Source organism: Falco biarmicus, chromosome 21 (assembly GCF_023638135.1).
Source record: "Falco biarmicus isolate bFalBia1 chromosome 21, bFalBia1.pri, whole genome shotgun sequence".
Taxonomy (NCBI): Eukaryota; Metazoa; Chordata; class Aves; order Falconiformes; family Falconidae; genus Falco; species Falco biarmicus.
This window is the reverse complement of record NC_079308.1, coordinates 346,138-372,383: the sequence shown is the minus strand read 5'-3', so window position 1 is coordinate 372,383 and position 26,246 is coordinate 346,138. Positions and strand designations below refer to the sequence as shown.

Here is a 26,246-nt window from a genome sequence, read left to right as displayed (position 1 = left end):
GCGGAAGCGGAAATAGCGTTGGAGGGGTACGGCAGCATGGCGGCGCCCAGGGATGCTGGGCAACATGGCGGCGCCCAGGGAGCTGTACGGAAAGAGGGGTAGCGGTGAGTGCTGGTAATGGGGGGGGCATAGGGAGGATCGGGGGGGGTGCTGGCAATGGGGTAGGGGAGTTGTGGGGGACAGGGAAGGCCTTGGGGGACTGGTAGTGGGGTAGGGGGGCTGTGGGGGACGGGGCAGGCCTTGGGGGACTGGCACTGCGGCAGAGAATTAAGGAAATAAAGTGATTTTATGTTCCTACGTGCTTTAAAATCCAGGCATGCGAGAAAATTGCCTATAAAATACAACTCTACAAGTACAAACACCCTGGGGGGAATACTTTGGCTAGGTAACACCGGTGATAAAAAGCCCTCCACCACTGGTTCTCATGGCCCCCTCAGGCTGGCATCTTAAGTTTCAGCCCAGACATTCCTAACTGGTGTCGTTCAGAGGCCTGAAATGCTAAAGCTGCAGGCGCTTCAGCTCTTCATGCCAAAGAAATGCCTCCTGGCACATCGCATGGATCGCCTTTGGAGGATTTGCTTATCAACGCCAGTGAGCAGTTTAGGAGCCTTTGCCAAGGTGCAGCTGGTGAACAACTTCAAAATGTCTTGGAGGTGCTGCTGACCTTCCTGGATGTACCGTTGTCGTGTTGCAAGGTTTCTCTTTTGGCAGAACCCTCGGGAGCACACTGGTTATTTTGTCTTCTCCAAATACCAGACCTCTGATGCCAAGAAAGAATGGCATCTCCTTCACCATGATCCCCTTTTCCCTTGCTCAGGTTTCCTGAGACAAGCACTGTCTGTTTCTTTACCCTGTGGCTGTATTTGTGGGGTTTTTTTCCTCTTGCAAATCCAGAGGATTTAGTCACTGGAGTTTGGTGTCAGGTCGTGGTCTCTTATCTTCAGCTTTAACCTTAACCCTCATCCTCTCCCATCCTCAGCATTGCCGGCACTTTTCACAGCTCGAAACCAGGGTGGCCGATGCGGCGATGCCCCGTTATTCCAGGGGGGAGCTCTCCTACATTTCCCTTCTTAGCATCATTGCAAGCCTTTTGCCATCAGCCTGTGGCCTTTGACGGGGTTTGGAGATCAAGGAGACCTCTCTGAATTTCACGTGTTGTTCATGTCTTCTTACCTCCTTCATTTTCAAGCTTTGGAAAAGAAGCTGCCAGCCTGCGTGTCTTGGCAGACAGAGCTCCCGGCAAAGATACTATGTCCTTAAGGTTCAAGAACTGGCTTTTACTTCTCCAAGCCTCTGAGCGGGGTGGGGTTTTTGTTTTAGTTTAGCGCATTTTCTCAGCATTTCTGGTGGGAAATACAACTTGGCAGAAGCCAAGCCCAGAATGCTCCTTCCTAGTTAGACATCTGCCCCAGTCTGTGTCGTAATACCATTGAAGTATCTTATTTCTCTTCGTTAACCATCCTGAGAGTTTAGGCAACTGACTCAGATCTGAGAGAGATCACATGAACAGCACCATCTAAAACTATTTTCTCTCTGTTGACTATTAAAAAGAAGTGCCGGGTGACTAATTCGGGGAGAGATCAACAATTTTAGATGTCTTTCACTAACTTCCTGCTGCTTTAAGCCAGTTAACTGGCAAAAATGAGTCTTCTAGGGATATATCTATGGGAGTGGTCTGTGTTTTAATGCTTATTTGTCTGGTTTAAGGAAAAATCATTGCAGAGCTTTTGTAAAAAAAAAAAATTCAAATCTGTCTCTTGTAGCTGTGGGGAGCTGTGTCTTTGAAGCAAATGAGAGAGTATGGGGAGAGGCATTTGATGAGCTGGCTTTTTGTTTTCTTTTTTAAAATAACCCAAAGTGATGAGAAATCCTGGCCTCAGGAGAAGACTTGCTCTTGCTTGGTCCTGGTGAGCAGGAGCGACAGAAAGGAGGGAGAAACGTACAAGCTTATTTCAAGTCTCTTTTTATTTTAGGGCAATACAAACCAGAAATCAATGCTGTCTCCCTTCAGAGAGGGAAGATTTCTGCACAAACAGAAGCTCCTCAGGATCGCTGCGCATCCAAAATGCTCAGTGTTGTTCACACACTATCTCAAGATGCTGAACCCACAGGTCATTGCTCGCAGACCCAGCTACCACGTCCTCTAAAGAACCCATGTGAGGTGCTGGCACCTCTGGAGGGTGGCCAAGTGTGACCAGGTCACACCTCTGTTTCTATTCCTCTCCTGAAGGATCCCGTTCCTACATTGACTATATAGGGATTCACCACCCCCCACTTCCATCTCGGCATTTAAACTGGCTAAAATTAGGCAGTGGAAAGGTCCCCTCCCCGCTGCTAGCACAGCTGTCGTACCCGCGACGGCTCTTCCAGCTCAGTGCAGACCCACAAAGCCTCCAGCGCGTCTGGGTTCCTGCTTCCCAGGGCACCACAGTCCCAGGACGAGCTTGGACCTGCCAAAATTTTTAGCACGGACAACCCCCACATACGCAACCGTCGCAGCTCGTGTGCCCTGGGAGCAGAACAGCCCCAGTTAGGCCAACTTCAGCATTACAGAAAATCAACTGCAGGTCTCGGTAAGCCTTTTTTTCTTTCCACAAGCACCAGAGAGGCGGGGAAAACATAATTTGTGGGTATCCTATTCCTGGATAGGAAAGGCTGGGAGATGCCTTTAGAAAGCAGAAGAAACATGATATGTTTGTGATAGCTGGAAGAAGCCTAGAACGAAATGATTTTTTTTTTACTCCTATATGTGAATCTGACAATACTGAAAAACAGGAAAAGGATTAAAAGAATGAATTGTATTCAACTTTTTTTCCTCTTAGGAAAATATTGTACAGAAACGATTGGTGCCACTTTCCTTGCTCTGTTTATCCAGTTCTCCATAAATTTATGTCCTTATAACAGTGTTTTTCTAACTTAGCTCCTAATACCACCTGCAGTTTATGGAAGGTGTTAATATAGCACAGGAGAAGCATTCGATAATTTCCTTTCCGATACAATCCGATGCCTTTTCCCGCGCTGGTTTTGGACTGGTCCTTTTTGCCTTTCCACAGCTGCAGCTCAGTTTCTCCAGGAAGGCTTACTGTATTCAGCACATTGGATTATGAACATGAAAATGAAATTATAATGATATCCCTGGCCAGTATGAGTGATTTTGGGGAAGAAAAATTACATTATGCAGTCTGCCCTCTTTGGTGTATCAATAATGAGCAAGACAATGGCACAAAATCTGCGTCCCTTCACTCAGCCTATGCCATCTCCTGTGGCAATCTAATCCTTTTTTTGTTTTTTAATTAATAAGAATCAGTGCAAAACATTAGCGTGGACTAGAAATCACCACATCTACAGTGACAAGAAACAGAGCAGTAACACAACAGAGGAGAGAAGCTCTTAGTATAAAATTCAGTTCAAAACAGTTTCTGTGGTTTTGGCCAAAAGAGATGGTAACGCCAAGTTCTCCACATATGGGGCTGCCTATAGCAGTGATAAACGTCATTATCAAATAATATATGAGACAGAGAGGGGAAATGAAGCTCACGCTACTTCAGACAACTAAAGTTAGATGTTTTTAAGACTGAGCTATTTGCCCTGGACCCCTTCTGTGATCATTGGGGTGACAGATGCCAAGGGAGGTTCATCGCACCTACAGTAGATCCTTCTTTCCTACCATTCGCCCAGAAAATGTCTCAAGTCACGCAGTCTAATGACTGGGGGAAAATGAGAAATAGCCTCTGTGACTCCACACATTTCTCCCTTATTGTGTTTACTCACATGGGCAAAAATATTCCCGGATCAGCAGGTTTCCTTAGAAAACACTTTTTCCTTCATGCTGCATCACTGTGAAGGCCTGGGTTTCCCTGGACATGATGTTTCAACACTGTTCCCTCTTGTCCCATCAGGTTGCCAAAGCTCTTGAAGGAGGTTCCAGTTAGGAAGCAAACGTGATGATGGAGTCAGGTACGTGAGAACATCTTTATTAACAAAGCATGTGCCAAGTCCTGGCTCCTTTGGCACCCAAAACCCCAGCTTTGCCGTGCTTGAGTGTGTTCAGTCCATGCTCTGCTTGCTTTTGGGCTGGTTTGTGATTGTTTCCCAAAGCCAGCATTTCTAGTTCGATGCTCTTCCTGGCTGTCAATGGGTTGTGCTCATTCAAGAAAACAATATTAATGTTTAGTCTCAGAGGGATGCAGCTAGGCTAGAGAGCCACTTCAGTTGTAACCAGTGCAGAAAAAAATTTACCCTTTCTTTTTCCCCTTTTCTTCTTTTTAAGGGAGAAGTAATGCAGATCTTGGTAAGTGATTTTCCTTCTGTCAAAACAAGTTTCATTAATATGCATCTCCTATGGCCTTTCTTAGCTGGATGTGTAGGCTTATTAATATTATCTTATATTCTAGACCACATTAGATAAACTCATAACCAGTATAATTTTTTGAATGTTATGATCAAAAAAAAGTCAGTACATAATCATGTTTTAATACACGTCCTATAGTACAAACCAAAAATACCACCAAAGGACCCACTAGGGGCTAAATTCTCTCTCTGTCTCTCTTTTAGAAGGATGGAATGCAAAAATCAGTAAGTGTCATCTGTTTCTTTTTTCCTTCCCCTTCCTCCTGATGGTAAAACTTTGGTGCTTAAGGCTTGAACTAATATTAATTTATTTTAAGGGAAGTTAACAGAAGAATTTGGTAAGTCATTTTACCTTCCTTACTCATGCCTGAGTTTGAATGTGTGTGTTTCTGCAGCTGTAGCATTAGCCGTGACCAACACGTCTGTCTGTTATTTTTCTGTTCCATTTAGAAGAAAGCGACACAGAACTTGGTAAGTGGTGTTTTAGGCTTGTTCGGGTGTGGTTTTTTGCTGCTACTGAAGATGGAAAAAGTTATTTTGTATAGAGGATGGACTTATTGAAGCAGATGTGATTCTTCAGATCTTAAATTTATACCCAGATACAGTCAAGGCACACAATTTAAGAAGGGGCCCAAAACGCTCACGCAGTATAATCTATCCCTGTTACGCAAGGCATCCCACTTTGGAGGAGACACGCTGTCTCCCTGCAATCCAGCAGCATTCTCTAATCTCTTCTTCAGGCTCCTGGTCGCTTGTAGAAGCATGTCAGAGGTGGAGAGCTCTTATGACTGACCTGTATTTATTTCTCTCTTATTTTTAGAGGAATGTGACACAGAAAATGGTAAGTGTCTTTCTACAATTTAAAAATTATTCTAAATAATAGTGCCCCTCAAATCAGCCTCAATCACACATTGTTGGAATGAAATATTTTTTTACAATACATACTCTTTTTGTTTTTAAATAAATACTTTTCTCTGTATTTGGGAATTTTTCCTGTGATGCTCCATGAGTCATATTCCTTCCCCAAAGTGCTTTGGGCAGGGCTGCTGATAGAAAGTTGCAGTTTGTTTGTATTTTTTCATTTTGGCTTCATTGTGGAAGGTCTTAAAAGATAAAACTGATTGGCAGTGCCCATTATAAAGAGAATATGCCCAGACAGAGATGAGTAAGAACAAAATAAATAGATGGAAGTGATGCAAAATAACTTAAAGCCATTTCCCTTCTCTTTCTCTTCTTTTTTGGGGGGGATAAAATGCAGAAATAGGTAAGTATCGCTTTCTTATCTTTTGCAAATTGATTCCAATAAGGGAATTTCTTGTTTAACAAACCCTGCGTGAGTACCCAGGATGCCACATATATCTGCAATCCCATCAGCTCTGCTCTAGGGTCTCCCCTTGACCCTGTGTTGTTAGTTAATGCCAAATCTGTAAATGGCAAGCTGAAGGCCAGCCAGAGAACAGATTCAAGCAGTCCTTTAACATGCATCCTGGTTTATTTCTCTGTTTTTAAGGTGAACTTACAGCAGAAATTGGTAAGTCATGATTTACCTCCCATCAAATGTATTTCTGTATAGCTTTGGGTCATGTTTTAGCTGATTTGCCTTGGGTTTCTTCCCTTTCTCTTGCCTGTTTTTAAAAAAGCAGGAGATGTATTCATTTTTTACAAGAACTAATATTTTAAAACAAGAGATTTACAGAAAACAGGGGGCTTGCAGGTTGCTCTGGCTAGGAAGAGAATAAGTAATGAATAAATAAAAATAACTTTAAATAATGAAAATAAATATAACAATGAATAATAATAAAGAGAATAAAGGGAATTTCTAAGCCAAGCCATGTATGAGCATAGATGGTGTGCAGCCCTGCAACGTAAGAGACAGCCGTGCTGGATTTGGGGCTGTTGAGATCCAGCATCTGCAGAATATAGGATTTAATCCCTCTCAAGATACTTAAATTTTGCAAAAATGCCTTTTCCAGTTCCAGTTGTCCCATCTTTCATGGTAGGTGTTGCAAATGGGGGAAATGTGTCAAGTGTTGGATGCAGGATAGCTTTATTTTCTGAGCAAGTGAGGGTGAAATCAGGTATGGTACATCCCTGGTGCCAAGAGGTCCTTGTGAAAACCAATATTTATTTTTCTCTTGTTTCCTTTTTTGTTTTCTTTCAGACAATCTGACTGGGGAGCTTGGTAAGTGGCTTCCTTCCTTTTTGTCTTTATTTCACTGTGGGATTTAGGGGGAAGAGGTGGTTATTCCCCCCTCAAAAGGCACATACATCCAATCTGGGCTAGAAATAAAGTCAATGAATTAAAGAAAAAAGTTTATTTTCAAATTATAATCACCAGTAAAAACACAATTTGGAGGCAGAGAATGATGTGAGGTTCACAAGCGTGATGGAGAACGGGCAAGCACTTGTTGACCATAAATGTTTTCTCTTTATTTTTTTCTTTTAGAGGAACGTGACAGAAGAATTAGTAAGTGTCATTTTCCTTTTCTGGTAGAAGTAAAAGCCTTGGACAATGCCAGATCGCCCTGAGGGCGCTTGTGTGTTTCAGATCCAGTTATTAAATTGTTTTTGGAATATGTGGGAGGTTTGGGGTTTGCACCAAGCTGCAGAATTTGAAGCTCAAACCACGTTATCAGCTAGGTGATGTTCATGGAGAAATAAAGGTTGATTTAAAGCTAATATTCATTTATTTCTTTTTATTTAAGGCAAGCTTACATCAGACCTTGGTAAGAAGTTTTATTTCCTTAAAATGGAAATTATCCGTAATTATGCAACAGTGCTGGCTATAAAAAAAAATAAATTAAAAATAGAACATTTTGAGGTTTTGTGAGTTTTTAAGAATGGATGGCTTATGGGGATTTCTTCCTTAACAAACCTTATTTTTAAAATATTATAGGGGAAGGTGGAATAAAATTTCCATCAGGTTTACATTTTATGGTGTGAAGGCAAAGCGCTGCAGGAGGGGATCGGGTGCAGGAGGAGTTGCTTTGCATTTCTCTGTATTTATTGATTATTTCATGTTTTTTAGGTGAATGCGATGCAAAAATCAGTAAGTAAATTCCTCTTTGGATGGGTGCTGAGGAGCATACGTGCCTGCTGTTTTGTCTTTGAAAATGGGAGCAGAGAGGGAGTTTCCTGCTGAAAACCTTAGAGTTTTTTTCTAGATCGAATAACATTCACAACAAAGTGTAATTTCAAAGTATAATCATCAGTATAGAGGCAGTATTGGGCGGGAAAAACCCAACATTTCTGATCTGAGCACTCTAGGGATGCTGTAGAGCCATGCAGAGGAAAGAAGGAAATATTTAATAATCATTTTTCTGGTTGTTTTTTTTTTTCTCCCCTCCTTTTCTTTCCAGAGGAACGTGATAGAAAAATTAGTAAGTGTCATTCTTCATTGTGCTTTTGGGGTAAAAATTCCTTGTTTTGGGGGAGGAGAAGCCTCTCTGATGCCCTGTCCTTGAAAAGTGGCAAATAAAACGTTTTTCCCCCAAGCTGCGGCATGGGCTTGTGCATTTCCTGCAGAGAAAAACCACCCAAATAAACACAAATATTATTTTTTCTCTTTGCAGCCAAGCTTGCAGCAGAAACACGTAAGTCCTTTTTCTTGCTTTTCAAAACCAAACCAATGGGTTTGGGGCTTTAGAAACCTCTTTTCTAGGGTAAATTTTTGTCGCTTCACTTCAATTAATACCTCTCTTCCCCCCCCCCCCCCCCCCCCCCCCTTACTTTAAAAGGTAGACTCACTGCACTGCTTGGTAAGTCTGATTTTTGTACAGAACCTTCTGTGAAGTTTGTTGTAATTAAATCTTTGCATGATTTTATGCAATTACGTTGGAGGAACCTCTAGAGGTCCTAGGTCCAGCCTCCTGGTGCTCACCAGGGCTCCTGGCAGGGTAAGACCACATTCCTTGGGGACAACCTCAGCTGGACATCTCCAGTTTCTCCCCAACCTGGGCTGTGTGTTTCTGTTGTTCCTTAAAAAATGTGAACTCAACATGCAGATTTTTGTTTGTTTGTTTGTTTTTTTAAATAAAGTATAATTAGAAAAGTGAGCAAAATCAGTTTTGCAGCAGAAACTTTTTGAGTTTTGGCTTCAGGACCTATTGTCCTGGGGAAGAGGACAAAAAAACCAACAAACAACAAAACAAATGCTGACTTTTCTTCTTTTTCTTTATTTTTTTCATTCAGGGGACCGCGACTCAAGGCTTCGTAAGTAGTGTTCTCCTGACACATAAAATCTTGGTCTAAAAGTGGATCTTCCTCAGTGGGCTGGTGTGTTTCCAAAAGTGTCTTTCATCCTGGGCACCCGTTTTCTCCTTTTTCCTGCATTTCTGAATTCAACACCTTATATCTCTCCTAAATATATGTATTGTCCAAATTGGTGGTTTCCCCTATTATATTATATAATAAAATTCCTTACATTCACTACTAAAATACATATGAATTTTGTTATACTACTATAGTACACATTATATTATTTTATAAAACACTGTGTAAGCTTAAACTGGAGAATTATTTACATTGTGTCCAGGGAGGAGAGAGAAACAGCTCTTTTAAAATAAACTTATATTTCTCTCTTTTTAGGGAAGCTCACTGCAGAACTTGGTAAGTAAATTTCTTTCCTGTATTAGAGGGAAGAAGGGGGAAAGGGTAGCCAGAGGCACTGAAAACTGATTGATATCTATTTTTTTCTATTATTATTGTTTTTAGCAAAATGTGATACAACGATTAGTAAGTGGCATTTCCTCTTCATACACCTCAGGATGGTTTGGTTGGCATTTCAGCATTGAAGGCATGCAAGAATTTCTTAATTAAACTAAATGTGGGTTGTGGGAAGAAATGATCCCTTGGTTTGCCAGGGTTGGGGGAGCCTGAAGCCAAAGTTCAAGGGGAAAAAGGAAAATATAATGGGCAGGAAAACTGCCATAGGAAGAACTGGGATGGGTTGGAGACGTGAAGGTTTGATTTGTGTTGCGGTGTTTGGGAAATCTAACGGGAACAAATGTTATTTTCTGCTTTAAGGATTATTTACAGTAGAGCTTGGTGAGTCCATTTTCTTTCTTCTGCATTTTTTAATGAATTATTTTTAATTATTAAATTTTTAATAACTATTAAATTGCAAATAAATCATTAGATTGTATTTTTAAAATGCAATTATAGAAGCAAAACTCAGAAGTTGTTTCTGCCTGTTTCCCTGGTGAAAACCAGTGTCTTAAAGGTAGTAGAGAAGTTTTAAACCCCAAAATAATTAGAAACAAGAATAAGATGGGCTACATGGGCTTACTTCGTATTCCAAACTATGCAGACAGGTAAAGATGTGAAAGGCAGAAACCATGAGAAATAACACACACTTGTGGGTTTTTTTCACTCATTTTTAGGAGAGCGGCACACAAAAATAGGTAGGTTTTCTGTTCCTCTGCCCTGAAAATCTCTGAATTAATTTCTGGGGAGGAAATCTGACTCAGAAATCACCATCCATTCCATTTTTTGCTGGAAAATTAAAAAGCTAACTTCCCTCCCTTCTTTTTTTCAGGTGAACTTACTGCAGACATCGGTAAGTCATTTTTCATGTTAATCTCGATTGAGGTGGAAATGATACATGCAGACAGGAACTGAGCGATGCAATAATCATTTATTTCTGTTTATTTTCAGGGGACTGCAACAGAAAACTTCGTAAGTGCCTTTTTTAAATCCTGAGAATTAACCCAAGAATTTTGTCATCTGTTCTGTCATTGAGAAATGTCGCAAAATTCCTGTTTTGTTGTGTTTTTCTTTATTTTAAGGAATGCATGCAGCAGAACTTGGTAAGGAATTTCTCTGTTTTGCTCAAAATGATTTTTTTTACAGTTATCTCTGAATAGCTGAAGTTTTTAAGGGGATAATGACTATTTTGTTCAAGGTTAGCAGCATGTATGCGAAAGCTAAGATATAATATATATTATAATAGATTCCATGATAGATTCCACAATACATTAAATATATAATATATATTTCACAAAATACAACTTCCAAGCAATTATAGATAGTATAACAGCTCCAGAATGAACCCTAGGCAGAGCTTGACTTCAGCACTTGTAGAATGCAACTACATGCTAATTTATTTTTATTTCTTTACCATTTTTAGAGGAACGGGATGTGAAAATCAGTAAGTATCCCCCTGCTTTGCAAGCCATGCAGCCAGGCTTGATGTTTGCTATTTTTATGGATGAGCTCATAGGCAATACAAGATGTAACTGCCCAGCAGGAAGGGAATAAATATAAAATACTGACTGCAGAAAGCAACAATCAGATCTGCAGAGCAGAAAAACCCAAGAGCCAATCAATACTTGCTTTTTTTCCTAGATATGGCATTTTCTTTCCTCCTGTAAAAAAACACATTTGGATGCTTATTGCATCATATTTGGATTTGTGGGATTGCTTGAGCCTATTTTTCTGCTGCAAATACTAATTTCACCAAGGCTAGAGGCACTTTTAAACAGCAGGTGGTAATGGAAATAAAATAAAGACCCAAAGATGTTGCACTGATAATATAGGGATATGATGTGAAGACAAAATCAGTGATTCTGTTATTTATTCCCTTTTTATTTTTCCCTTTAGGGGAAAATGAAGCAGAGATAAGTAAGTGTCATTTTTCCATACCCCACAGTATGGGGAGTCTCTTGCTTAACCCAAATGCTGAACAAGCTGTTGATTTAAAATCCTGCATACAGAATAGAAAAGGATTCTCCCTGCAGAAATTCCCCTAGAAACCCATATATAAGAGTGAAGAAAGCAAGAATTTGGGGCTTTAATGGTCCAAGCTGTTTCAGTTCCTTGCTGAAGAGTAAAAGTGAATGGAACGGGGGGGGGGGGGGGGGGGGGGGCAGGGAATAAAAATTACGGTTTTTCCATGACCGTGTCATGGGATGGGGTTGGGGCTACACGTGGGACCCCAAATTCTGCCGCTGTCAGATTGCCTTCGGGCTCAGCTGAGGAACAACTCCACTATGTCCGAGACCTTTTTAATCTATATTATATAAAAATCATATTTATATTTTATAGAATATATTTGTATTGCTGTTTATATTATTATTTCTATACTATAAATATAGTGTTTCTGTTATAAATGTATGGTTCTCACAATATATTTTTATATTTTTTTATATATATATACATACACAATAATACTTTTATATTACAAATTGTATAATATATATAATTCTGGTGTTAAAAAGTTCTGCTTGGAAGTAATACATGTTTTTCTGCTTAAAGGGCGCCTTACTGAGCTGCTTGGTGAGTGCATTCCCTGTCAATAAATCCAGCATGTAGGCAGCACAGCTGGTGCCCTGGGTTATTTGGTTGCACCCCTTTTTTGACGTACTGCTACGCTCAAAAGCAGCTATAATTTATTAAAATGTAATTTGGAAAAAATAACAGCTAGGAAATACAAGATGGTGGGAGTCAGGGCTTTAAGAAAGGTGCTTTAGCAAAATCCCACAGGAAAAAATGGTGAAATAATTTCTATTTTCTGTTTGCAGAGGACCGGGATTCGGAAGTTCGTAAGTCTATTTGTGCACCTTGGAGAAGTGAATCCTCCAAGGGAAGCAGGATCCCCTAAAACAAGTTGTGCTGGTGCTCACTTTCACCAAAGAAGTATGTTCAATTTAATTACTAATTAAAAAAAAAAAAAATAAATATATATTTGGAGAAAACACTCCGTGAAATACATTGGGTGTTAGAGGAAAATGTCCTGGAGATCTGATTCTCTGTCCTGAATCACTGTAAGAGTTTCTATTTGTTTTTCACTTGCAAGACTCTTATCTCGGAAATTTTTTTTCTTGCCCTTCCATGGAGTGATACGCACAAGTCTCCCCCCACAAATGTCCTGGATGCTAAAAGAAAAAGAGAAACACTTGTAGTTGCATGTGTGGAACCAGTACTTTGGTTTTGTTTTGGTTTGGTTTAGGCTTTTTTTTGCTAAACTGGGTGACTTTCTTCTGCAGAGCTCCTATGTAGTGAAAATCTAATATTGAAGCGAAAAAGTGTTTTATTTCTATATTTGTTATTCACTTCTATTCCTTTTTTTGTTTTATTTTTAGGAAAACAGGATGCTGTCATTAGTAAGTGTCATTCTTATTTTCTGAGAAATGTAATCTCTTGGGGGTCATAAGCAGGATGATGTTGCTGCTGTGGTTTTGGCTTAGTATTTTAGTCAAAATACTGTAAATTAATCAAATTGTTTAAAAAAAATTAATTAAGCATAAAGTATCTGCCCATCTCAGAGGATCTGAGTACCTTGAGTACCCATCAAGTCTCTCTCATATCTTTGGGAAGGAAAAGCCCTGATTAAAACAAATTTTATTTTCTCCTTTTTAAGGAAAATTGACGACAAGGCTTGGTAAGCTACTTTTATTCCTTTTGCAAAACTGATCTGGGGTTTTGGTGGGTTTTTTTGTTTTTTCCCAGAATTCTGGTTAACTGGTTGTATATAGTTTTTGAGATAACTGTAGAAGCAGACGGAAAAAGGACTAGTGCAGGTGACTTCTAAAATAATAACAGATAACAGTAAGGCACAGAAAAAAAAAATAGCAATGGAATAGAAATGAGCTTGTATCCGAATACAAAAAAATCTGGGGTACAATAGGAAAACCTGTGTTCCACCTTTTTCTTTTTCTTTTTTCTTTTTCTTAGAGGAATTCAATGACCAGGAAGCTGGTAAGTGATGTTTTCCTTCCCTTCTCAAAAAATTTAGAAAGTTCAAGGGAGTTTGTAATTATGTATTTTAAAATTTATTAATATTTATAATATTTATTATGTATGTATGTTATATATATTTTAAAAGTATGTGTGTATTTATGTATATACACACACATGCATATATAAGTTTCGAGACTAAAATCTAATGTAGTTATGGGACTGAAGCAAAAACTGTAGGAGTCATGATTATTGTGGTTTTTTTAAATGCCTACTAAGTGTTAGGACATAAAAGGCTCGAAGGAAGGTGCGTGTCCAGGGCTGGTGATGCCAAATTCATTCGTCTCATTCCTTTTGCAGATGAATCTTCTGAGGAGCTTGGTAAACCTTTGTTTTCCTTTTAATTTGATAAAAAAGGGATGGATCAGGTTTTGGGTTATAAATCTTGTTACATGCATGTTAGGTTGGTGTGGCTGGACTATTTTCTCTTTATAAAAAAATAAATGGGGTGTGTTTAATTTGAGATGAGTTTGCAACTTAGTAATAAATGGAAATAATATTTGTCAGAAGGATGCAGCTTAAAGGATAGAGGCTAGTAAAAGTTCTGAATTTTTTTCTTCTCTTCGCCCCCCCTTTTCTGCCTTTTTTTTCCTCCTTTCTTTTCCTTTTCCCTTTCTTTCTCTCTTCCCTAACTCCCCTGCTCTGCCCCACCCCCCTCCCCGCAGGGGAGAGTGCTCTGGAAAGGGGTAAGCATTGTTTTCCTTCCTGCCAAGGCAGAAAAACCTTTTGATTTGAAGAAATCCCCCTTCAGTGTGCCACTGTGACAATTTTTTATTTTTCTCTTTTAAGATGAACTCAACAAAGAACTTGGTAAGTCACTTCCTTCCTTTGCCAACACCAAATACCCAACATTTCAATTTTTCTGTTGAATTTTGTTGAGTTTGGTCAGAAGCTTTGTAGTCTGTTGTCACAACAAATAAATGAGGCAAACGTCAGCAAAATTAGCTACTGAAAATTTAAAAAAGAAACTGATTTTACTTCATCATCAGAAGCAGTTTTTTGCATTTCTCCATGTTTTAACTGCAGAAGTGGAGGAAATTTGGGTCTTCTAATAATGAAGGAGATGGATAATAGTAGAGATGGAGAAAATATGTGGGGAATAAACAGATCCTGATGGAAATCTATGTTTTTCTCTCTCTTAAGATGAAGTCGCTGAAGGACTTGATATGTGGGGTTTTTGGTTGGTTTTTTTTTTGCTTTTTAACCTTTAACAAAAGCTTTTCTAAAGCTTTCTGAAGTTTTATTGTTGCCCAGATACTAACTTTAACACAACAAGAAAATAGAGGCTTGGATAGAGGGTAATGAGTGCCCACAGGCAATGTAATTTCATATAATAAACAACTAACAAAAAAATCCATTTGGGAGAAGTCCTATCTCTGATACAATATCAGCAGATACTTTTAAATTATTTTAATCTTGGTTTTTCCTTCCTTTTTTTAGGGGAACGTGACAGAAAAATAGGTGAGTTTTGTTCTCATTTTCCAGGTCCTTTTGGGCATATTTTGGGTGCTCTGGTGCTCTTCTCAGAGTGGAGGAGTGGTGGCTGTGTTATCCCAGTCCCCAGAAGAGCTCAGGGAGTGGCTTTTCCACCCATAAATACCAAATTTCCCTACAGTTCTTTGAATATTGGGAGAGTTCATGAGATTTCTGTTGAGATCTCGTATTTTTTCAGCCCTCCTGAGGTACCAGTTGAGCAAAGAAATCCTAATTTTTTCATTTATTTCCTTCCTTTAAGAGGAAATCACTGAAGAGCTTGGTAAGTAATTTCTTTCCTTTCCCCCCTCATTTATTTCCGCCCCCCTTCTTACTCTTCTACATACTTTTTAAGTTTTGTCTTTTCTTCTTTATCTCAGTTTAGTGGGGAAAAAATCATGGGCAAAGTGAAAAAAAAAATAGTAATAACCAACAGTAAAGCTTACTGGGAAACTGTCAAGTTGCAATCTGTAGGTGATGCAAAGTGACAAAAGCCTATGGAGGACACTTCTGGGATATTGAAATTTAAAGATATTTTTCCTTCTTTTTTTTTTTTTTTTTTCCTTTTTCAGCGGAACGGACTGCACAGATTGGTAAGCATTTTTTTCTCTCTGAGCCTTCTGACTTTCATAGGATGGGAAAGCATGTAGAGGTGCAAATATTTCTCAGAAATAGAGGTCATCTTATTTAAGATGAGATAAAAAGCCTGTTCCAAAACTTCACGTCCTTGGATGCTACTTGTTTGCTTCTCTCTGTTCTCCCTGGGCAGCCCAGATGCCCTTCTGTATTACATTTTGGATAATAAGGAGCTGTTTTGGTTTGGTTTTCTGTTGCCAAGGTCTCTCTTCAAATCAGTGATGCTTAACTCCACTGAGAGCAATTAAAATTAAAAATCTACACATGTGTTCTTGAAAAGAAATGTAGAAACCCCCAATGAACCCTTAAGTGTGTCTCTATAAGGGTAAAAAAATACTCATAATTAAACCCAGTTTTCCTTTCACTCTTTCTAGATGAACTCAATACAGAGCTGGGTAAGTCCTTTTAAAAAAATAAAATGTGTGTGAATATCTTGTTTCTATTTAGTTTGAGGTTTGGTTGTGATCTTTGCTGTAAGATTCGGAAAGTCAAATAGGGGATGGGTTAATCTATACAAAATCTGAGGCAAAATGGATATTACAATTATAATTCTCTATATGGAATGGAAAATTATCAGATTTATCTCTAGATGATGAACGCACACAGAGAAGGGGGGAGTACTTAGGAATAACTTTTTTTTTCCACTTTCCTTTCTATTTTTCCTTTCTTAGGAGAACGTGATACCAAAATTGGTATGTGTCCACCTCCTTCCTGAATCCCATGGAACTTGGTACATGGAATCACAACTTTTGTTTTAATTATTATAATGATAATCAGTTGGGTTTGGTTGTGTTTTTTTTTTTTTTTCCTTTTAAGATGAACTGTCTGCAGAAATTGGTAAGTGTTTTTTCTTTACTTCCAGCAAAACAAATATACAAAGTTTATGGTCTGTATTTTGGTTTTATTTTTTATATGAAAGGAAAAAATAGATTATAACAACTTTGATATTCTTTTTTTCTTCTTTTCCTTTATCTAGAAAAACGCAATAGAAAAATTGGTGAGTATCAAACTTCTTCCCGAGACATGAACTTTGTCTGTTTGTAATATCAGTAAGATCCACCTTGGTGTGAACTGGGATGGAAATCCTTTCTTTTTTTTCTCTTTTCAGATGAACTCACTGCAGAGCTTGGTAAGTCACTTTAATTGCAAGAAAGAAAGATATAAAAGTCTTATGTTTGTCTCCTAGATATACGTATGTATTTATTAAGCCTTTTTCTGAGCTACTTTGGGAGTTTTATGGAAACTTGGTCTAAAGAGGACGAAGTATAAAAGATACATGCATTATAATTTTTTATATATACATGCACACAAATATATAGTAAATTATATGTATTGTATGTTATATATAGCAATTGTATATATCTGTTTTATATTTTAATATATTATATATGTGTATATCTACGTATTTCAAAATATTTTTAATAAGTATTTAATATCATAATAATAATCAGTGCTAACAATAATAATCACTAGGCACAGAAATACATATTTTTTGCTTTGGGAGCCAAGAAAGTCTTAGCAAGCTGTAACACAAAAAGGAAGAGAAATGTGCACTAACCATTTCTATCATTTCTCTTTTCAGAGGAATACAAAGCAAAAATGCGTGAGTGTTCTTCTCCTCACCTTCTGGAGCAGTAAAGCACCTACGAGATTTTAGGGGTCTTTTGGAATAGGTGGGCTGTGAGATTTTTGTCTCTTTAACCCCCATGGGCTTCAGCATCACAGAGATCACCCGCAAAAGGTGAAAATATTGGTCATGATTTCCCAGAGCACCCATGCACCTTCCTCCCCATGCAAAGTATACAAGCGATGCCCTCTAATTGGAGCAGAAATTCCTGTATGACCTGTTAGAGCTTTTTTTTCTGTGTGGTGACCTCCCTGTTAGTTTTAAGCATCTGTGTTTTTTTCCTGAGGTTTAATCTGAATTATTTAAGTTATTTATCGCATCATTCGTTTATTAGGTTAACATTTTATCTGGTCAAGTTACAGACACAAGTCTCAAGGAGGTCTTATTTTGCAACAGTTGAATTTCATGCTAGAAAAAAAACAAAACACTTTTTTGGGGGAAGAAAGGAAATTTAAAAAGTTAGCATGAACTGGAGGCATCTTTGGAATAAAAAAACCCCTCATTAAAATGGCTTTTAAATTTTTAATTATTTTTTTTTAAGGAAAATGCATCAAAGAGCACAGTAAGTGCATTTTTCTCCCTTCTACAAATACCCCTTTGGCTTTTGGATTTAAGTTTACGTCATTGCTAATATTTTTTTATTATTATTGTGCATTTTTAGGGAAAGAGGAAGAAAAAATGGGTAAGTAATTTAGAGAAAGATGAAGGAAAAAAATTGGTAAGTAATTTTGTACGCTGGTTTGCTGAATTGTGTCGTGTCTATGCGTAGTGAAAGCTCCATACCAAGTTATTGAGCCTTGAACTACAGAATGACAAAACACCCTTATTAGATTTCCAAGAGTATCAGTCCCCAGGCAAAAGGAGTGTTAAATAAATTTAATTCTCATTCTCACCCTCTTTTTCTTCTTCCACAGCAAGTGTGACACTGGACCCAGAGACAGCACACCCCCGCCTCATCCTCTCCAAGGACCAGAAGAGCGTGAGATGGGAATACATGCTGCAGGAGTCTCCCGACAGCCCTGAGCGGTTTGACGCCGATCCTTGTGTGCTGGGTTGCGAAGCCTTCACCTCTGGAAGACACTACTGGGTGGTGGATCTAGCTGAGGGACAGTACTGCGCGGTTGGGGTTAGCAAAGAGTCTCTGCGGAGGAAGGGACCCATCAACTTTAATCCCGAGGAAGGGATCTGGGCAGTGCAGCAATGGGGATTTAAGAACCGTGCCCTCACTTCTCCTCCAACCCTCCTTAACCTGCCACGGGTCCCCAGAAAGATCCGGATCTCTCTTGACTACGAATGGGGAGAGGTGGCATTTTTTGATGTGGAGAACAAAATACCAATCTTCACCTTTCCTTCGGCTTCCTTTGCTGGGGAGCGGATCCGGCCGTGGTTCTGGGTGGAGCTGGGCTCACTGTCTCTGGTCCGATGACCCTTGCATGCCTCCTTGCACAGAGAGCTCAGCACTGGTGGTGAGCAGGTGGCTTGATGGGCAGGAGGAGCGGTGGAAGCACATTACTCCATCCAGACACCAACAGCTACGTGGTAAACTGCAGCAGGGTAGAGACCAGAATAGAAACACTCTCGGGAAGAGCAGCATCTCGTTCGCCCCCATTCCCAATCGAGTGCCTTAGCCATCATCGTGCAAAGGAAAGACAGCCCATCCTGAGTGTCCTTAACATTAGGTGGCAGAAGGTCTGCCCAGCCTCAGCCCTTGGCTCGGTTGTCTCATGGTTGCAGTTCCAGTGTAGAAGAACACCAAATGACCTGCAGAGAGACCTAGGTTCCTCCTTCAGCTGATGGAAAGAGGTGGGCACCAGCGTATGTCACTGTTCATGCTGCCTGCATCACCTGAGTGGGAGCGCAGGCTCCCACCAGCGTTTTCTTCTCATCAGATGGTGGTTGATGTGTAGATTTCAATCATTTGCACCACTTGGATAGCAGGCAGATGGAAAGAAACATTTTTCATGGGCAACTCATCCAGACATAGACATCAAAATAGGACAGGCAAATCATGCTTTCTGTGTGCCTATCTCTCATCACCAACTGTTGGAGGACTCTACACTTGGAAGAGATTAAAAAACTCCCCTTTGCCCAACCTGCATACAAATTCAGGCCCTTTTCCCTTGGCCAGAGAAAGAATGTGGCAAACCCTCCATGACTGTCCACAGAGCTCCCAAGCACCTGGTCAATGCACCAACAGCTCCACAGGTGAAGATACTCCAGCCACCGTGCTGCTGGTCAAAGTATTGGTGCCATAATCCTTTATACTGGAGCTGCGTGCAGCCAGGTCCTTTGGCAGGACTAAATTTGACTCAAATCTGGCCTGGGCAGATGATCTTTTTCCAGATGTGTTAGCCAGAGTCCATGAGTTTTGCTCAGCCTTTGGGAGAAGAGATAAGCCTGGATTCAAGACCAAGCTGGCATGATGCCCTCGGGTGAAAATTGAGGTGACAAACATCCAGACCATATGGATTAAAGGTTTGAAGAGGCTAACACCAGCAAGGAGCTCTGCATCATGTTGCCATAAAGCTTCCAGTGAGGGTACTGGGAGCTCTAAATAGATTAATGGAGGGGATCACGCCAGTGCTTGAGATCAGCATGGGGCCAGCCATGCTGGAAGGTGGGTGATTAACGACATCACTGAAGCTGCTCGAGGGGATGGACACCATGGTCTTCACCTTTCACGACATCTCACTGCGCTTTAATAGCATTGGTGAATTCCTCTTTCATCCCTGCTTGCTCTTAGCCACCTGTAAAGCCTTAAATCTTGTCTTTCGCCCCACCATGGGATGGACAGCTGGTAGTTTCCAGCTGACAATAAACCACTTGAGACTCTTACAGAGTATTTGATTTCTTTTTCCAGCCAGGTCATTCAACATGGGGTCATCCTGGCCCTTTCAGATCTCTCCTTGCAGCATCTTGCCCCACTTTCCCTCATTTTTAGGAGAGTTAGTTGAGGTGGATCCCAGTGTGTGATCCCACTGGGGAGGGATGCTATCATCTCCCACCCATGAGCAATGGTTGGAGCATCTCAGGGTCTCAGCCCTGTGATTTTAAGGTTTTCTTCCTGCAGTTTATTGGACCAGAAACCTTTGTTACTGCCCTTGTAACCCGTATTTGTGGTGGCACTGGTGCAGGGTAGGCAGGAGAAGACCCAAGCAGGGGGAAGAGGGAGGAAAGGGACAGATCATTCATGTCCGAGGGCCTCAAGATGATACCAGCTAAGAAAGCACGTTTGCTGTAGCAGTTCAAAGTACCATTCCTTCTGTCAGCAGACAGAAATTGCAGGGGGAAATATATAATAATATATTAATTTTTTTTAATCCTCTTTTTTAAGTACCTATCAAGGTGGGAAGCACCACAGACAAGAAACTGCCCTTCCTCCATGTTGGAAATCACCACCAGTGACTTTGAAGCACAAGTTTATAAAGCTGTTTTTGCTATAATTAAAAGTAGTGATCAGGAAGGTGTTCCTGTGCTGCTTTTAACCCATGAAAGAGGCTGGACGGAAGATGAGAAAGCTGCCCAGCTCTTTATTTAAAGCAATTGGATGACCACTGTGCTTATTTTTTGCCCTGGTGATGGCCAAGGCAGGTCATGAACCCCTGGGAAGTATCTGTGCTGGCATGAGCCCTGTGTTGCATGGTGGGAGATGCCCCATCTTGCCCAGTAGCCAAAAAATAATTTATCCTATACTATAGCTGAAAACGAGAAAGTATTTTCAACCCAAGCTTTATCTTATATTGAAAAATCCCAGTTCAGGACACTAATCTGCAGCAGGATGTAAATGAGCCTGTCCCTGGCAGGGAGACACCAGGCAGCACATTCCTCTGCATGTTTCCTTAAATAGGGCTGGTATTTTCTCTCTGTCTTCCATGTGATCCAGCTTCAAGTTCAAACAGCCCCGGGGTGGCTGGAGAAGGAGCCCTGTGGACTGAATTACCCAACTCTTAAAAAAAGCCTGCAGGGACCCTGTGCTGCTGCCTAATGGGTAAGTGTCTCTTTGGGGACAGTCGGGGGACATCCTGGCACTGCAGAGATGTTTTTCCAAGTGTAAAGATGAAGGGCTATTAAATTTGGGGTTGCTGTGGTCTGTCCTTGAAATGCAAGTTGTGAAGGGGGAGTCGTGTTGTGGAGCCTGCTTCAGGAATGTTTTTAGGTTCTGCATCTCCTGTGTTAATTGATTAAAATTGGTTCCAAATAAAAGGAAAGCAGCAAGAAGAGACAAGAGCTGCCTTCCAGCACAGTTTCTGAACACATCTGCAACATTGGAGGGTTTCTGCGTTGGCCCTTAAGCTTTGGTCCATGCTTTGAAGGGTGGGAAGCAGATGTGGGGGGATGTCAGGTCATGTACCAGCAAGAGAGCAGGTTACAGCCTGAGCTTTGGGGACGAAATGTCAGTTCCTACCAGGTGGGAAGGTTGGCTCCGTCTCCTTTGGCCATCCCAGGAGTGGAGATGCCAACCTGAGGTGGCAGTGCCCATAATGTAGACTTGAACGTAGGCAAGACAAACCTTGATGCCTAAGAGATGGGTGTTAAAGTCCAAGGCTGGCTAGACGGCAACTCATCCCTTCCTAAAATTAACATCTAAAAGAGATTAGAGGTCTCCTCCACTGCTCCTCCTTCCTCCACCCATGCTGAGACCTTTTATGTCTTCACTCCACTGCAGGCAGCAAGGGGAAGAGGAAGCAGGGAGACTGGAGAACGTGTTGCCATGGCTTCTGGTTCATCTAGAGCAAGGGAAGGGGGAAAAGAAAGCACTCACCACACTGTCCTACAGCATTGGCTGGATGGTGGCCATCTGGGCTGTGACCCCACCAGCTGCAGAGGAAGCACAGCCCAATCCCAGCTGCAGCAAGGAAGGCTTGGAGATGCCCAGGCAGCCAGCCACCGAAGCCGGCTCAGGAAAGGAAATTTCCAGCCGAAACAGCATTTGGAGCATTTAGCGGAGAAGCTGAAGCTCTTGGGTTTGGAAGGAGGCAGGGAGGAGAAGGAGCAACTCTGTGTGTGGAGCAAGAGGACAGTCACCTTCAAGGGTGATGCAAAAGCATCTGGCTCCAGCTGTGATGGACCAAGGGCTCATGGAGGTCCCACTACAGCCTGTGTAGAATCTACCCAGGAGGACAGGGTCAGATCCATGACTGAGCTTGCATTAGTCCTTTTCTCAATTTTTTTTTTCTGACCACCTGAAGGGCTGCTCTGGTTTCTTTGAGCTTCTCAGGATCATGGGCTTCAAGCCAGCTTTGAAGTTCTCTTAGCTGGGGTTTTCTTTGTCCATGAAAATAAATAAATGGAAATAATTGGGGAGAGCTAAATAAAAACAACATGTAACTCCTTTTGGCTAAAAATATGAAAATATTAATTTTGAGACTAAACCCTTTGCCCCAAATCAGTCAACAGGTATTTTCCAATTTATTTCATATGAGAATGAAGCTGGCTGCTCTGTCCTCCTGCATTTGCTCCATCCTCATGCCCATGCTGCATTTTTTTTTTCCCCCAAATTGGGGGAGGAATATTTCTAATCATCCCCCAGCCCTTCCCCACTCCCCCCTGAATACCCTTCCAAATAATTTTTCTTCTTCCAGGACCAAATACGCAGTGACCTGGAGAAGCTCAAGAAACAAAGGAAAGAGATTTTGGAATGGAAAACAAGTGGAGAGAGGCGATGCCAGGACTATTTGGTAAGTAGCTGTTGCCATCACCCAGAAAAAATATAAAAGTGTTGGACCAGTGTGGTCCATGCTGTTGTCTTTCCATGTTCTGCAGACACAGACAGAGGTCGAGAGGCAGAAGATTGTGTCTGAATTTCGGCAGCTGCGCCGGTTTCTGAAGGACCAAGAGCTTGTCTTCCTGGCTCGGTTGGGAGAGCTGGACAGAGAGATGATGAGAAGGCAGGAGGAAGAGGAGACCAAGATGTCTGGTGAGATTGCTCTCCTTGATGTCCTGATCTGCGAGATGGAGAAGAAGCTTGAGCAACCTGTGAGCAGATTCCTGCAGGTCAGGTGTTCTACCAGGCAAGATGGAAGAGGGTCCCATGTCGCCTTGGCTGGAGTCTTCCCCCAATTTTGGAACAGGAGGCTGAGGCTATTTCTCTCTCTCTTTTTCTATTCCAGAATGCCCGAAGCACTGTGGACAGGTACGTGTTCTTCAAGGGTCGGGGGCCGGGGGGGAAAGGGGGGGAGGAGGGCTCACAGGCAGCATCCCCATGGTTTCTACAACAGAGATGGAAATTTTGGCTGTTCAGGCAGGGCTTGAAGTGAGGCTTGGAGAGGTATGGAGACAAGAAGGTGCCTTGAACCCCAGTGTGGGGATGCCACAAGAAGAAGCACCCTAAGACTGCAGGTCTTCTTGGCCATTAAGGCATCAGGGACCACGTGTCCTCCTGTACAGAGCGGGTTGGCATCTCTGAGCCTGGGACAGAGGGGACAGCCAGCTCATCCACCATCCCCAAATTGCCTGGGGGGCAGGGGTTGGAGGAATGGTCCCAGCATCTCCTGCCATTACAAGTCCCATATCTAAGGGGAAAAGGTTTGCATCCAGGTGGGAGATGGGCAGTGCCCGGAGGATGACTGAGACCTTCTTGGACCTGGAAAGGACGCTCCATGTTATTTCTCGACAAAACTCTGTCCTCAGAGAGACGCTGGGGAGATTTCAAGGTACGGTGGAGCATGGCTGGGCTGATGGGGGTTATGCCCCCATTATGGGAAGGGGCAGCTCTACGTGCTGCTGTCTTTCCTTTCTTCCCAGGAAAAACATGGCAGGGGCATGAGTGAGCAGAATTACCAGCCAGAGAGCATGATGTCCAACCTTTGTTCTTTATCTTCCTAGACATTTTGCCATCTGAACTGGAGAAAGAGCAAGGACCATCTCCAGGAGGAGATGGAAAAGGTGAGGCTCTTTGGAGGAGCAGCTGCAAGGGAAGGCTCCAGCAAAGTCAGTTTTAACCCAAATAGTGTTTAAAATGGTTGGGAAATGATGAGCTGAGCTTGCTTTGGGGTTCCTGAATGTACAAAGGAGCTCTGCCCAGTTCTCCAGCATGAGGCAAGGCTTTCCCAAGCAGGAAGATGTAGAGACATCTCTGCTCCCAAGCTCAAGACACAGGCAGACATGTGATGCTGGGGCTTGTCCCAGCCCAGAGCAGGGCTTTTTTTGGGGGGTGATGTCCTCCAACACCACTTTCTTCTCCATCCCCGATAGTGTTTGTGACTCTGGACCCTGACACTGCAAACGCCCAGCTTGTCCTCTCCCGGGACCGGCGGGGGGTGAGATGGACAGATGCAGGGCAGGATCTGCCCACCACCCCGCAGCGATTTGACATCTCCTCCTGTGTACTGGGCTGTCAAGGCTTCACCATGGGGAGACACTGCTGGGAGGTGGAGGTGGCCGGAGGCAGGACCTGGGCACTGGGGGTGGCCCAACGTTCTGTGTCCAGGAAGGGTTGGCTTGAGTTTCAACCAGAGAAGGGAATCTGGGTAATGGGGCGCTGTGGGAGTCAGTACCGCGTCTTCACTTCCCCCATCACCACTTTCCCTGCCACTGGGAAAACTGGGAGGGTGTGGGTGACTCTGGACTGTGGAGAGGGGAAAGTGGCATTTTACCTCGCCAAGCATGAGCCCCCCATCTTTACCTTTCAACAAGTCTCATTTGGTGGGGAGAGCATCTTCCCTTTCTTCTGGGTGGGGAGAGGCTCCCATCTCCGTCTCTGCCCATGAGCTTTCCCTGCCCTCACCCCCAGTCCAGCTGTTCTTCTGCTCATTGTGCACCTTTTTCCTTTTCTATGATGTTGCAAAAGAATCTCTTCCACCAGAATGCACTAAAAAAAAAAAAAAAAAAAAAAAAGCAATTTTCTTTCCTTTTTTAATGTTGTCCAGCAGCTCCTGGGGCTGTGGGAAGGGTTCAATAATGGTTTGTAAGCAAATGTGGGGTCTGGCCACTGTGGTTCCTGGGGCCTTTTTCGTCCTGACTCCTTGCTGCCTGTAACAGGGGTTTTGCAGCAGGGTGGGAGCAGGAGCCTGGGGGCGCTCAGAACTCGGGCACACCTCTGCCTTCATTCTGGAGAGCCCTAAACTTTGCCAGCACCATGCGTCCCCCTGGGATGCCCCTGCTCCCTGAGCATCCCTCTAGACCACACAGTTCCTTTCTGACCAACACCGATTTTATTTTTATTTTTTAATTTTATTTCTATAATCCCCTTCCTAACCGGCTGCTGGGATGCTGCTGGGGCCGGGAGTGGCCGAGCCCAGAGGGACGCGGGAAGGGGTGGGGGACGCGCAAGAAGGAGCTGGGGCTGCGCAAAGCGAGCGGAAAACGAAACCCGGGTAAGAGGCGGAGGATGCTCTGGGCTGGGTACGGGACATCATGCCCCACCCCCCGGGGCTGGGTACCGGCTCCCCGACAGCCCTCGCGGGAGAGATAGGGTTGCCCTGGTCCCCCTCCTCAGGTCTGGCTGCGGCCCCCACTGGTACTCAGACCTTGCTATAGCTCCAGCCCCCCGCCCCCCGCCCCCCTTCTACTGGGGGGGGCGCCCCCGGTGCGCCCCGTCCCGCGCCCCTTCTGTCGGGAACGGCGCCTCCTGCCGGAGGCCGGGGCGCTGGAGACAGCCCCACCCCCCACCCCGCGGGTGACAGGGAGTGTGGGGGGGGTGTCCCCCTCCCTCCCCAAAGCCCCTGGCTGTGGCACGGCGGCCAGGGACGCCGCCAGCTCCCCTCCGACCTCCAGGAACCGTAACGAACCTCTGAGTTGTACGGGGTCACCCACACGGACATCCTTATTCCTTCCTTCCTCTTTCCTTCCTCCTTCCTTTCTTCCTCCTTCCTCCCTCCTGTTTTCCTCCTTTCCTTTCTTCCTCTTTTCTTCCTCCTTTCCTTTCTTCCTCCTTCTTTCTTCTCTCCTTCCTCCTTTCTCTCCTTTTCTTGCTTTGTCCCCCAGGACCGACAGGCTGCCACATTCTGTTACAGACCACCCTGAAGCACCCAGACAAGCCCCCACCCAGGGGACGGACTGGCTGCAGGTGTGGAAGGTCATTCAGCATCAGATCCTGCCTAGTTAAATGCTGGAAGTCATGTGTGGGATGCAGATGTATAGGATACCTGAAAGCACACACGTTCAAATGTACGAAGAACCTTTTGTAGGTGTGTTTGCACCTATGAAAGCTGGGAAAATCATTCAATAAAAATGATACCCTGCCAAAAATGAGCTGGTCTGCACACAAGCGGAGCTATTAAATACCTCAGAGGTAGGTCACCGAGGAAGCGGAGTTGCTAATTGCCATGTGTAGAGCAGTTGGGCTCACAAAGTGCAGTGGGTTTTGTACAACCTGTGTGGATTTCATACGGAAATAAGCCAGATGACCTGTGGAAAACCAGCTCTTTTTGGTGGTCTTCATCACATTCCTCACAATGGTTTGGCCAGTTGATGCATCTCCTCT

At 42.7% G+C, this 26,246-nt stretch overlaps 2 protein-coding genes across 23 annotated transcripts; both read left to right on the top strand.

The window, feature by feature from the left end:
- The first annotated feature begins 22 nt into the window (after window positions 1-22).
- Window positions 23-19,657, top strand: LOC130141796 (tripartite motif-containing protein 10-like). Of its 22 annotated transcripts, none has more exons than XM_056322988.1 (46): window positions 23-104; window positions 1,974-2,573; window positions 3,900-3,957; window positions 4,271-4,291; window positions 4,555-4,575; window positions 4,668-4,688; window positions 4,801-4,821; window positions 5,171-5,197; window positions 5,861-5,881; window positions 6,512-6,532; window positions 6,797-6,817; window positions 7,056-7,076; window positions 7,379-7,399; window positions 7,710-7,730; window positions 7,923-7,943; window positions 8,088-8,108; window positions 8,542-8,562; window positions 8,938-8,958; window positions 9,064-9,084; window positions 9,376-9,396; window positions 9,732-9,752; window positions 9,887-9,907; window positions 10,006-10,026; window positions 10,137-10,157; window positions 10,478-10,498; window positions 10,951-10,971; window positions 11,605-11,625; window positions 11,871-11,891; window positions 12,432-12,452; window positions 12,710-12,730; window positions 13,024-13,047; window positions 13,387-13,407; window positions 13,752-13,772; window positions 13,876-13,896; window positions 14,527-14,547; window positions 14,822-14,842; window positions 15,132-15,152; window positions 15,570-15,590; window positions 15,867-15,887; window positions 16,012-16,032; window positions 16,172-16,192; window positions 16,304-16,324; window positions 16,778-16,798; window positions 17,364-17,384; window positions 17,484-17,504; window positions 17,737-19,657. In XM_056322988.1, the coding sequence occupies exons 3-46, from the start codon at window positions 3,945-3,947 to the stop codon at window positions 18,246-18,248; spliced, it is 1,416 nt and encodes a 471-aa protein (XP_056178963.1). In that variant the 5' UTR covers window positions 23-104; window positions 1,974-2,573; window positions 3,900-3,944; the 3' UTR covers window positions 18,249-19,657. The 22 variants fall into 22 exon arrangements, with proteins under 22 accessions (XP_056178963.1, XP_056178962.1, XP_056178964.1 ...); XM_056322986.1 differs by lacking the exon at window positions 23-104 and adding an exon at window positions 235-1,261; XM_056322987.1 differs by lacking the exon at window positions 1,974-2,573 and having other exon boundaries at window positions 25-104.
- A 130-nt stretch (window positions 19,658-19,787) lies between these two features.
- On the top strand, window positions 19,788-25,325 carry LOC130141793 (E3 ubiquitin-protein ligase TRIM7-like). The gene is made up of 8 exons (XM_056322979.1): window positions 19,788-20,810; window positions 21,489-21,947; window positions 22,405-22,500; window positions 22,586-22,816; window positions 22,933-22,955; window positions 23,360-23,475; window positions 23,648-23,707; window positions 24,017-25,325. The coding sequence occupies exons 2-8, from the start codon at window positions 21,534-21,536 to the stop codon at window positions 24,529-24,531; spliced, it is 1,455 nt and encodes a 484-aa protein (XP_056178954.1). The 5' UTR covers window positions 19,788-20,810; window positions 21,489-21,533; the 3' UTR covers window positions 24,532-25,325.
- Window positions 25,326-26,246: the final 921 nt, after the last annotated feature.